At 38.6% G+C, this 13,841-nt stretch overlaps 1 protein-coding gene across 13 annotated transcripts in view; it reads left to right on the top strand.

Annotated features, from left to right (window-relative positions):
• Nucleotides 1–13,841, top strand: part of MEP-1 — a 156,409-nt gene that overhangs the window by 82,839 nt on the left and 59,729 nt on the right. For 9 of the 13 annotated variants that reach the window (XM_070100079.1, XM_070100076.1, XM_070100104.1 and 6 more), the window contains 3 exons: nt 360–961; nt 12,674–12,833; nt 13,381–13,581. In XM_070100079.1, coding sequence (XP_069956180.1) covers nt 360–961; nt 12,674–12,833; nt 13,381–13,581 — 963 coding nt within the window. The remainder of the gene's footprint in view (nt 1–359; nt 962–12,673; nt 12,834–13,380; nt 13,582–13,841) is intronic. The other 4 variants (XM_053771162.2, XM_070100096.1, XM_070100098.1 and 1 more) reach the window with 1 other exon arrangement.

The raw sequence follows: 13,841 nt of genomic DNA on the forward strand, positions 1-13,841 counted from the left end.
TATCAGTTTAAAGCAACATTTCTGCAGCATCCCATTTGTCAGTAGGTAGAGAACTTTTTAAGTTTGCCCTTTTTTTGTTTTGCAGTTTGAGGTTTATAGAGTACATTTTTCAGTTTTGTTCACCATATTATGGATTGGTCCATTGATGGTGACATTTATCAAACCACTCTTTTTAAGAGGCTTAGAGAAAACATGCACAATCTTTAAATGAATTGCAGGAATTAAAATATTTGCTATTGATTATACTCTGATGTTTTGGACAAATTTCTTGTTGAGAATGTTTGTTAATAAGACTATTTTTGCTATGGAATTTCTGGACAGTTTATTCAGCTGTAATACCCGTTTTTTAATTTATGCAGGAACCAATTAAAGCCTTCTTGCGTAGAATCAACAAAGAGCTTGAGGAATTTGAGAAGAAAGAGAAAGAGGAGGAAGAGAAGAAAAAGAAAATTCAAGAAGAAAAAGAAAAGGCAGAACAAGAGGAAAGAAGGAAATTAGAGGAGGAGGAGAGGAAGAAAAGGATAGAAGCAGGTGAAGAAGTGGAGGAAACTAAAAAGGAAACAGATGGTGAAAAGGAAGAAGAAATGGAGACAGATGCGAGTGAAAAGAGTGACAAGGGTGAAGACAAATCTGACACTAAGGAAAATGACACTGAAAAGAGTAAGGACAAGGAAGATAGTGGCAGTGATGCTGTTTTGTGTAGTAAGAAAGATGAAAATGGGGGTAAAGATGGGGATAAAAAGGAAACTGAAAGTGCAGTAAAGAAGGATACTAATGAAGAAAAGGGAAAAGGAACAGAAAAAGAAAGTAAGAAGGCCGTAGAAAAGATAGACAAAGAAACAGCTGTGGTGGATGATGACGATAAGGAAAATAAAGATAAAAGTAGTGATACAGACAGTGTGGTAGATTTAGAGAAAGAAATCAAGAAGAGAGCGGCAGACGACATGAGTCACCTTGGAAAGTAAGTATTGATGCATTGTGTATTTCTCTCTAATTGCTCTCATACACATTATGGCATCATTCTGTTGGAGTATAGGAGTAGATCAGAGCCCCAATCCACTTTTCATATTACTGAAACTCAAACATTTAGTGATTTTGATAAATAAAATTGCTTTATTAGGTTGCTGTATCTTTAGCATATCTTTGGTGAGAATTTGAGGTTCTTATTTATGCAGCTGAATCTGAACTTCAGCTTTACTGGGAATCTCACTCATTAGACAGCCTGCAGTCATGAGCTGTTTTATCTTTACCTCCAATGGCCTTCAAATACAAATCAAATCTGAGCATTTAAATGAAAATCATAGACATTTTACTAAAATTTTAATGTACAGTACTCTAATATACTGGAAATTATTAAGTCACCATTAGTGTAGTTTTGAGTATAGTACAATAATAACAAAAAAGAGTTCACTTGTGGCAACTCTCATAAGTGGTTTTAACACCACCTGTATAGCTTTGTTACTATGGTTGTAGAATTTTTATTATGCTGCACATTATCAGTAGTGTGGCACCAACACCCACACAGCATTGCTAATGAGCACTAATCAGAGCTTGATTTCTTGCACTGTTCAAAAACAAAGTTTTAATGTTGAGATAATTTCATTCCGTACTGTAATGTTTAATATGTTTTCTAATAATTACTGTATTACCTGTCATAAGACAAGCTTTCACCCATCTTATGAATAAGTACAAGCCACCAAAGAGAAAAAAAAAAGAGAAAAAATAACAAAAGTGTCTGAGGCTATCATCGTACTACCATATGTTGTTGAGTTTAAGGGGTGCAACACCCTGAATTGCTGGGGAACCATCTCACTTCTATAATTTTGACTAAGAGGAAAACTAAAGTTTTTTTTTTTTTTTTTTAACAAGTCGGCCGTCTCCCACCGAGGCAGGGTGACCCAAAAAGAAAGAAAATCCCCAAAAAGAAAATACTTTCATCATCATTCAACACTTTCACTTCACTCACACATAATCACTGTTTTTGCAGAGGTGCTCAGAATACAACAGTTTAGAAGTATATACAGTGGTCCCTCGTTTATCGTCGTTAATCCGTTCCTGGAAGTTCGACGATTATCGAAAAAGACGATATTGGAATCAATTTTCTCCATAAGAAATAATGTAAATACAATTAATCCATTCCTGACACCCAGAAGTATTAAAACAAAAATTTTTTTTATATTAAATATAGATGTAGTACATAAACAATACAATAGGACATGATGAATGAAACATTAATAGCATAACACTTACCTTTATTGGCGATTCTTCTTAGTGTATGGAAGACTGGAGGAGGAGAGAGATTGGATTAGTTACTGTTTGGAAGGGGAATCCCCTTCCATCAACACCTTAGGTACAAAGTCCTTTTCTGGGGTTACTTCTCTTCTCTGTTTCTTAATGCCACTAGGACCACCTTGAGAGTCACTGGAGTCCTGTCTCACAAAACAAGTGTCCAGAGAACTCTGTTTCTGGCATCTCTTTAAAACTTCTCTAAAATGGGCCAAGACTCTGTCACTGTACAAGTTGCCGATATGGCTTGCAACATCCTTCTCAGGGTGATGTTTCTCCATAAATCTTTCCATCCTACCCTACATTTCAAAAATCTCCTTAATTTCTGAGGAAGGCACCTTCTTTCATCTCTCTTCCTCCTCCTCTGCAGCAAGATTCTGAGCTGCGATCTGTTACTGTTCCTGCTGAAGCTCTTGCAGCTCCTCAGTGGTTAGCTCTTTGTTGTGGTCCTCCACCAACTCTTCCACATCCTCCAAAGTCACATCCAACCCCATGGAACTCCCCAATGCCACAATAGAGTTCACAAGTGACATAGGCTCATCAGGGTCAGCCACAAACCCTTCAAAATCCCTCTTGTGGACATAATCTGGCCACAATTTTCTCCAAGCAGAGTTCAAAGTCCTGGTAGTCACTCCCTCCCAAGCCTTACCTATAAGGCTTATGCAATGGAGGATACTGAAGTGTTCTTTCCAAAACTCTCTTCGGGTCAAGCGAGTGTCTGAGGTCACCTTAAAGCACCTTTGAAACATTGCTTTGGTGTAGAGTTTTTTAAAGTTTGAAATGACCTGTTGGTCTATGGGCTGGGGAAGAGGAGTGGTATGAAATTGAGCTCAAAGTAGCGGAAATGTTAAGTTTTTGCCGATGTTCGAGTAAACAAATCGCATCACGCATCCAATACATGTCAGCTGGTGCGTCTAACGTCCACACACGAATGCACTTTTTCTTTTAACAAGTCGGCCGTCTCCTACCGAGGCAGGGTGACCCAAAAAGAAAGAAAATCCCCAAAAAGAAAATACTTTCATCATCATTCAACACTTTCACCTCACTCACACATAATCACTGTTTTTGCAGAGGTGCTCAGAACACAACAGTTTAGAAGCATATACGTATAAAGATACACAACATATCCCTCCAAACTGCCAATATCATAAACCCCTCCTTTAAAGTGCAGGCATTGTACTTCCCATTTCCAGGATTCTAGTCCGGCTATATAAAATAACCGGTTTCCCTGAATCCCTTCACTAAATTTTACCGTGCTCACACTCCAACAGCTCGTCAAGTTCCAAATAGCATTCGTCTCCATTCACTCCTATCTAACACGCTCACATAAGCTTGCTGGAAGTCCAAGACCCTCGCCCACAAAACCTCATTTACCCCCTCCCTCCAACCTTTTCGAGAACGACCCCTACCCCGCCTTCCTTCCCCTACAGATTTATACGCTCTCCATGTCATTCTACTTTGATCCGTTCTCTCTAATTGACAAAACCACCTTAACAACCCCTCTTCAGCCCTCTGACTAATACTTTTATTAACTCCACACCTTCTCCTAATTTCCACACTCCGAATTTTCTGCATAATATTTACACCACACATTGCCCTTAGACAGGACATCTCCACTGCCTCAAACAACCTCCCCACTTTTCCTGGCATACTCAGTAAACTTATTCCTCTATGAGTTTTACAATCTCTCTTTGTCCCCCTTCCCTTTATATAAAGGGACTATACATGATCTCTGCCAATCCCTAGGTACCTTCCACTCTTTCATACATTTATTAAACAAAAATACCAACCACTCCAACACTATATCCCCCCTGCTTTTAACATTTCTGTCATGATCCCGTCAGTTCCAGCTGCTTTACCCCCTTTTATTCTACGTAAGGCCTCACGCACCTCCCTCACACTCACATCCTGTTCTTCTTCACTCCTAAAAGATGGTATACCTCCCTGGCCAGTGCATGAAATTACCGCTTCCCTTTCTTCGTCGACGTTTAAAAGTTCCTCAAAGTATTCTCGCCATCTACCCAAAACCTCCATCTCCCCATCTACTAACTCCCCTACTCTGTTTTTAACTGACAAATCCATTTGTTCTCTAGGCTTTCTTAGCTTGTTTAACTCCAAAAATTTTTCTTATTTTCATTAAAATTTCTTGACAGTGCCTCTCCCACTCTATCATCTGCTCTCCTTTTGCACTCTCTCACCACTCTCTTCACCTTTCTTTTACTCTCCATATACTCTACTCTTCTTATAACACTTCTGCTTTGTAAAAAGCTCTCATAAGCTACCTTTTTCTCTTTTATCACTTTCTTTACTTCATCATTGCACCAATCATTCCTCTTTCCTCCTGCACCCACCCTCCTATAACCACAAACTTCTGCCCCACTTTCTAATACTGCATTTTTAAAACTATTCCAACCCTCTTAAGAACATAAGAAAGGAGGAACACTGCAGCAAGCCTGTTGGCCCATACTAGGCAAGTCCTTTACAATTCATCCCACTAACAAAACATTTGCCCAACGCAATTTTCAATGCTACATGTTATGTACATGTCCTCTGAGGACATGTACATAACCTTCACGACTACGACAACTACTACTACAACTAACCCATCTCTTTGGGAAGGACCTACTTCAACCCCATCCCTACTCATACTTTGCACCAGCCCACCTTTCTGCCTATAGTTGCTTATATCTCACCTGAACTTCCTCCTCCCTTAGTCTATACACTCTCACCTCCCTCTTATTTGTTGTTGCCATTTTTCTCTTGTCCCATCTACCTCTTACTCTAACTGTAGCTACAACTAAATAATGATCCGCTATATCAGTTGCCCCTCTATAAATATGTACATCCTGGAGCCTACCCATCAACCTTTTATCCACCAATACATAATCTAACAAACTACTTTCATTACGTGCTATATCATACCTTGTATATTTATTTATCCTCTTCTTCATAAAATATGTATTACTTATTACCAAACCACTTTCTACACATAGCTCAATTAAAGGCTCCCCATTTTCATTTACCCCTGGCACCCCAAATTTTCCTACTGCTCCCTCCACAACATTTTTGCCCACTTTAGCATTTAAATCCCCAACCACCATTACTCTCACACTTGGTTCAAAACTCCCCATGCATTCACTCAACATTTCCCAAAATTTCTTTCTCTCCTCTACACTTCTCTTTTCTCCAGGTGCATATATGCTTACTATAACCCACTTTTCACATCCAACCTTTATTTTACTCCACATAATCCTTGAATTAATACATTTACATTCCCTCTTTTCCTGCCATTATATAACTTATCCTTCAACGTTATTGCTACTCCTTCTTTAGCTCTAACTCTATTTGAAACCCCTGACCTAATCCCATTTATTCCTCTCCACTGAAACTCTCCCACCCCCTTCAGCTTTGTTTCACTTAAAACCAGGACATCCAGCTTCTTCTCATTCATAACATCCACAATCATCTCTTTCTTATCATTTGCACAACATCCACGCACATTCAGACTTCCCACTTTGACAATTTTCTTATTCTTATTCTTTTTAGTAATTTTTACGGGAAAAGGGATTACTAGCCCATTGTTCCCGGCATTTTAGTTGACGTTTACAACTTGCATGGCTAACGGAGGAGAGATTCTTATTCCACTTCCCCATGGATATAAAAGGAAAAGTAATAAGACCAAGAACTATTAAGATAAAATCAAAGAAAACTCAGATGAGTGTGTATAAATAAACATGTACTTGTATGTGTAGTGTGACCTAAGTGTAAGTAGAAGTAGCAAGATGTACCCGTAATCTTGCATATTTATGAGACAGACAAAAGACACCAGCAATTGTACCATCTTGCTTTTTTTTTTCAACAAACCGGCCGTGTCCCACCGAGGCGGGGTGGCCCAAAAGGAAAAACCAAAGTTTCTCCTTTTACATTTAGTAATATATACAGGAGAAGAGGTTATTAGCCCCTTGCTCCCGCCATTCAGTCGCCTCTTACAACACGCATGGCTTATGGAGGAAGAATTCTCTTCCACTTCCCCGTGGAGGTAAGAGGAAATAAACAAGAACAAGAACTAGAAAGAAAATAGAAGAAAACCCAGAGAGGTGTGTGTATATATGCTTGTACATGTATGTGTAGTGTGACCTATGTGTAAGTAGAAGTAGCAAGATGTACCTGAAATCTTGCATGTGTATGAGACAGAATAAAAGGACGCCAGCAATTCTACCATTATGTAAAACAATTACAGGCTTTCGTTTCACACTCACTTGGCAGGACGGTAGTACCCCCCTGGGTGGTTGCTGTCTACCAACCCACTATGTAAAAAAAGTAAAAAATGAAATACCAAAATAAAACAATAAAATAAAATCATTACAAAAGTGTGATGTTGATATTCAGTAGTAAGGTTCGGCTTACTTCCATTTTGACTTATGACCGGTTGGTCGGAACCAAGCTTGGTCGTAAGTCGGATGGTACCTGTACTATACTTTGTGTTAGCCAATTGTTTTGGGTCACATCCAGGGAAGAATGCCCTGGGAAACTCTAATTCTGCTGGAATGTCCATGTCCTGTGTAAGAAAGTACTCCAGCCAAGTTGATTCTCTTTAACTTCAGTTCATTTATTTTTGTGCTTAAGGAAATAGGGTCACATAAAAAGTAACCCGTACTTAGGAGAGGAAACTTAAAATGTGGTCATTAGTCATTGCTTCTAAGTGTTGTTTATTTGTGATTTGTCCCAGCCATGGTATTTATCTTATTCTTTATGGGTCTTTGCAGTGGGGTCATAATTTGAAAAGACAAATAATGTTCTATCATCATCAAGAGTATTGGAATAAAGTGTATTATTACATAGGCAGATCACTGGGTTTAAACTTTAAACAATCCATATAGCTAGTTTGAAGACAAAGATCAGGAAGAGAACATTGTAATGGAGAAAATTGGCAGGAATGAACAAATTAGTTACTTTTTGGAGCTACATTGGTCTTGTTTTATACAAATGTGAACTTGACTTATGAACTGGTTATACACCAATACCTTGCATAATATGGTTAATGCATGTAAAAAAATACCGTACTGAACAAGGTATTATAATGTGCTTTAATGTAATGCGTTCCAACAATACGATTAAATGCGTTGGATCGAGGAATATTTAGCCGTTTACGTAGTACAAATCAATGCACATGAAACTCTTGCACACACTTACAAATAAAGAAAATACAAAAGACGAAAACGAGAAATAGTAGTACTAAAGATTTTTATCACAGTTGTATATAAACAATGTACCATACATACAGTAATGAAAAAGATAATTTTTCTTTGAAAAAATAGTTGAACTTAGTTTGCACAGTTTCTTCTTTTTATCAGCATACATATCTTTATAGCTTAACTCTAATGCCTCATTTAATGTTTTGATCTGCATTCATTATGAAGTGACTCACTGACGGCAGTGAGGGGACTTGAGCTAGAGTTCGTCACGGCCACGCTAGCTGGAGATTCGTCTGTAAAAACTTGCATTTGTGGTCATAGTGGTGCCTATGCTAACCTTCCTATGGTGTAGAAATATACCTAGTTGGACGAATCTTATTGTGGCTAGCTGGTCTAGTGGCTAACGCGACGGTCTGGAGTTTTGAGACTCTCTGACCACGGGTTCAATCCCGGCCGTGGTATGGTTTCATTATGAAGTCACAAGCATCATCTGTATTCGCAGTTTACATTGTTAGTTCATCCAATGTGAATTCTTTTGTGGGCGAAGCATTTTCTTCTTGATGTTCCTGTTGTTTCTTCATATAAACACTGCTGATCTATTTCCACAAGTATTGCATCATCAAGGTCATCGGAATGCAATTGACACACATTTTCACAATTCAAAGCTTCTAACCTGAGATAATCTTTCCCAAGCTGCACAATGTTTTCACACACATTTTGAATATGGGATTCAAAACCAGCAAAATCGTTGGAACACACAGTAAAAGAAAGTGCCAAACAGCTCTCATGGTGCTCGCGATTATTGCAAACCATGACTCACTTAGGTTTTCAGCTGCATTTCATATATTGTAACCTTTCCAAAATTTGTTTAAACTTATGGCATTTTCTCCCGTTGTTACATTTATGGCTTGTGCAAAGGTGCATATTAAATAATAGGTCTTAAATATAGCAATGATACCCTAATCCATTGGCTGCAGTAATAATGATGTGTTCGGTGGCAGGAAAATTACATAGATATTTTCATTCAAGTCAGAAAGAGAAGTACGATTACCTGGTTCAACAGAATTTTAAAATCCATGTCATTATCTTTGCAACAGTTTTCATCTGCATGGCAAAAATAATTTGCAAACCAATCTTCAGACAGTTGTCTCTTTATCCAGGCTTTCTTATTTGGCTGCCTTATAACAGGAAGACCTAGGTAGTAGGTTGGTTGACAGCAACTGCCCAGGGAGGTACTACCGTCCTGCCAAGTGAGTGTAAAACGGAAGCCTGTAATTGTTTTACACGATGGTAGGATTGCTTGTGTCTTTTTTTTTCTGTCTCATGAACATGCAAGATTTCAGGTACATCTTGCTACTTCTACTTACACTTAGGTCACACTACACATACATGTACAAGCATATACATACACACCCCTCTGGGTTTTCTTCTATTTTCTTTCTAGTTCTTATTCTTGTTTATTTCCTCTTATCTCCATGGGGAAGTGGAAGAGAATTCTTCCTCCGTAAGCCATGCGTGTTGTAAGAGGCGACTAAAATGCTGAGAGCAAGGGGCTAGTAATCTCTTCTCCTGTATATATTACTAAATGTAAATGGAGAAGCTGTCGTTTTTCCTTTTGGGCCACCCTGCCTCGGTGGGATACGGCCGGTGTGTTGAAAGAAAGATAACAGGAAGAGCATTTTTTGAATAGCATTCATGAGCCCTTGGATTTTCCACTCTGTACAACTGCATAGGTTTTAATTTAAAGCCATCAAATGCATTCCCACCTAATAAAAGCATTAAATGGTTTTTGGAAACTTTATATCGGTTGTGATGATTCTTTTTCCGCCAGATAAGTGCGAGACAGCATCTTCTACCAGAACAAACTCATTTCATCTAAGTTACAATTTGCTTGTCTTTGTAGCCATTTTCTTCAATATTTTTAAATTGTTAGGAAATCTTGCAGCTGCCACATTGCCTGCACTGGCACTTTGACCAGTAATTAGAACATTATGGAGTCCCATACGCTTTTTAAAATTGTAAAACGTTCCATGCCTTGCCAAAAAAACTTTCCCCTTCATTGCCATCCCCCCTATTTTTTTTTTTTTTAACATTGAGTAGAGACTTGTTTCTTTAGCTTAAATCATCATCTGACTTAATGGAATTCTTTTCTGGCTGCAATCTTCAACCCATAACATAAAAGACATTCTATATTATCCATAGTAGAACTACAGTTTTTAACAATCACTTTTGACGTATAAGATCTTGTAGCCATTCCATGTCTTTTTATTTATCTTTATTCCTTGCATACTTGTACCAATGCTTTGTTCATTTTCTTGTCACATACTGTTTTAGCATACAATGCACCATCTTCAAGTTTTCTAATTTCTAGTTTTTCATCTAATGTTAACTATTTGTGTTTACTAGAACACTCAGTATCATTGCATTTCCTCTTTCCACTCATATTTGCATATAAAAGGGGTATCAGCACTTCATATAATAAAGAAAAAATTTGTGTATACCTGGAGAGGGCCAGGCTGTGGGGGTCAATGCCCCTGTGGCCTGGTCTGTGACCAGGCCTCATGGTGGATCAGGGCCTGATCAACCAGGATGTTGCTGTTGGCTGCATGCTACCTGACATACGAACCACAGCCCGGCTGGTCAGGTATTGACTTTAGGTGCCTGCCCAGCTCCTCCTTGAAGACAGCCAGGGGTCTATTGGTAATCGCCCTTATGTTTGCTGGAAGGCAGTTTAACAGTCTTGGGCCCCTGACACTTGTGTTGTCTCTTATCGTGCTAGTGGCACCCCTGCTTTTCATTGCTGGGATGTTGCATCATCTGCCGAGTCTTTTGCTTTCATAGGGTGTGATTTTCGTGTGCAAGTTTGGTACTAATCCCTCTTGGATTTTCCAAGCGTATATAATCATGTATCTCTCCTGTCTGCATTCTAGGGAGTACAGGTTGAGGAATTTCAAGCATTCCCAGTAATTTAGATGTTTTATCGCAGTTGTGTGTGCTGTGAAGGTTGTCTGTACATTTTCTAGGTTAGCAATTTCACCTGCTCTGAAAGGTGCTGTTAGTGTGCAGCAATATTCCATCCTAGATAGAACAAGTGACCTGAAGAGTGTCATCATGGGCTTGGCATCCCTAGTTTTGAAGGTTCTCATTATCCATCCTGTCATTTTTCTAGCAGATGCGATTGATACACTGTTATCGTTTTTGAAGGCGAGATCCTCTGACATGATCACTCCCAGGTCTTTTACATTAGTTTTTTGCTCTATTGTGTCGTTGAAATTTGTTTTATAATCTGATGTAGTTTTAATTTCCTCACGTTTTCCATATCGGAATAATTGAAATTTCTCATCGTTGAACTTCATATTGTTTTCTGCGGCCCATTTAAAGATTTGTTTAATGTCCATCTGGAGTCTTGCGATGTCTTCAATGGAGGACACTGTCATGCAAATTTGGGTGTCATCTGCAAAGGAAGACATGGTGCTGTGGCTTACATCCCTGTCTGTGTCAGATATGAGGATGAGGAACAGTATGGGAGCAAGTACTGTGCCTTGTGGAACAGAACTTTTCACCGTAGCCACCTGAGATTTTACTCTGTTTACTACTACTACTCTGTGTTCTATTTGTTAGGAAATTGTAGATCTATCTACCAACTTTTCCTGTTATTCCTGTTATGCATTTTGTGCATTATTACACCATGGTCACACTTGTCAAAGTCTTTTGCAAAGTCTGTGTATACGACATCTGCATTTTGTTTGTCTTCTAGAGCATCCAGGACCTTGTCATAGTGGTCCAGTAGTTGGGACAAATAGGAGTGACCTGCTTTAAACCCATGTTACCCTGGGTTGTGTAACTGATGGGTATCTAGATGGGTGGCGCTCTTGCTTCTTAGAACCCTTTCAAAGATTATGATATGGGATGCTAGTGCTGTTAGTCTAGTTCTTTGCTATTGCTTTACTGCCCCCTTTGTGGAATGGGGCTATGTCTGCTGTTTTTAGCAGCTGTGGGATGGCCCCCGTGTCCATGCTCCCTCTCCATAGGATGTTAAAAGCACATGATAGGGGCTTCTTGCAGTTCTTGATGAAGACAGAGTTCCATGAGTGTGGGCCTGGGGCAGAGTGCATGGGCATGTCATGTATCGCCTTTTTGAAGTCATTTGGCATTAGGATAATATCAGATAGGCTCGAGTCTACCAAATTCTCTCTCTCTCTCTCTCTCTCTCTCTCTCTCTATCTCTATCTCTATCTCTATCTCTATCTCTATCTCTATCTCTATCTCTATCTCTATCTCTATCTCTCTCTATCTCTCTCTCTCTATCTCTCTCTATCTCTCTCTATCTCTCTCTCTCTCTCTCTCTCTCTCTCTCTCTCTCTCTCTCTCTCTCTCTATCTCTATCTCTATCTCTATCTCTATCTCTCTCTATCTCTCTCTATCTCTCTCTATCTGTCTCTCTCTCTCTCTCTCTCTCTCTCTCTCTGTCTCTCTCTCTCTCTCTCTCTCTCTGTCTCTGTCTCTGTCTCTGTCTCTCTCTCTCTCTGTCTCTCTCTCTCTCTCTCTCTCTCTCTCTCTCTCTCTATCTCTCTATCTCTCTCTCTCTCTCTCTCTCTCTCTCTCTCTCTCTCTCTCACACTCACACTCACACTCACACTCACACTCACACTCACACACACACACACACACACACACACAAAATATTCATTTAGGTCATCGACTTTGTCTGGTTACCGGCTCGCTAAAAAACCGAGTCATTGGGACTTAAGTAGCTCACTCATTACCTTGCTGTCATTTAAAAGTTGTGATTTGATAATGGTCTAGAATGGGCTGAAATGTCACTTGGTTTCTTATCCTAATTGTGAGTTAGTTTAAATAGTTCCATCAATGATACTGATTTTACCTCTGGTTGCTGATGTAGACTTGCCTCTTTGGCATTTTCTGTTTGAAACCTTTTTGGACTTGAGCATAATTTTTTCAGTTTTATTTTTATTAGATAATGCAATAAAAGATCATTCATAAGGACTATTACTTTAACTGTAGAGTAGAGATTAACATTCAATGTCATGAAATTTCATTGCATCTCCCAAGTGTAAAATAAATGATATTAGATTTAATATCCTTCTCAGTCTTATTAACATTTGCTTTAGGTATAGCCAAATTGAGCCATAATCTCTTCTAAGGGCTTTCAGCAATTAAACTTTCAAAAGTTTCCATTCCAGGTGGGAGCCTTACTATCGAAGTGCTCTGGGTAAATTCGTATTGGACTTGGGCTTAAACCAGGCACAAGAATTCCTCCAGCAAGATCTTTTGCGGATGCAGAAGAGAAAGCTAGATAAGATGAAGACTACTCCGTCCAGAGAAGGAATTGTAAGTTCACTATGATGTATTAATTTATTTTTGAAAAACATCAGTCCATCAGTGTGTTCAGTCCATCAGTCTTTTCAAAACTGATGAACTGAACACATTGACTTAAGGCTGAGGGAATGATTACCTCAAACTACTCCTGATTTTCAACCATTCTTTTCTGTATTGGAGTGAGGAAGCCAATGGTAGGCAAAAATGTTTCCACAGTATAGATATCCAGGTGTTGCACAAGTGTGTAATTCATAAAGGATGTACAAGTATCATTACATCTGCTGTCCCTTGTGGTCATTGTGAATTGCATCTTAGGGAAGAGGAGAGATAAGCTTGAATAAAAATTAAGCCACTGCTTGACTTATTAAACTCTTGGCTTTCTTTGGTTATTAAGCCTTTGGACTTTATATGAAATCCAAAGGTCTTCAAGAAGGCAAAGACAACTTTATGCTTTGTGGTGAAAGTTCACCATATTACTTTCGACATTTTACTATTTTTTTTGTATTCGTACCATTAATGCAGTTTAACATTGTTAACAGTATTTTGCATTGTTTTCCAGCTATCGGTCAAAATGTTAGAAAGACAATTAGAATTTACCCGGGAGAAGAATGCTCACCTCAGCGTGCCACTTAAGATTTGCAGATTCTGCAACTTCAAAACGGAAAGCGAATTGGTGATGGACAGACATTTGGAGTCTCCTCATATGGTTAATTATACTTATAAGTGCAACTTCTGCGACTTTGAAACGCGTGGACCTCAGGTAAATCCGTGGGAGAGTATACAAGTTTTTTAGTGAGTGCTTAAAAAATTAAATATATAACAGTATGTTAATTAAATAAATAATTAAAGAATTATTAGTATAATGTGGCAGTTTTAATTACTGTACTTTCTTTTATGGATTTTGCTATGAAGCTTAAAGATCAGGTATCTTTTTAATTTGAAATTTTTCTTGGTAAATCTGCATTATGTTTACAACTACAACCATAAATTTTTTATTTACATCACCTTAGTATCAACAGA

Source organism: Cherax quadricarinatus, chromosome 5, assembly GCF_038502225.1.
Source record: "Cherax quadricarinatus isolate ZL_2023a chromosome 5, ASM3850222v1, whole genome shotgun sequence".
In the NCBI taxonomy this organism is placed as follows: domain Eukaryota; kingdom Metazoa; phylum Arthropoda; class Malacostraca; order Decapoda; family Parastacidae; genus Cherax; species Cherax quadricarinatus.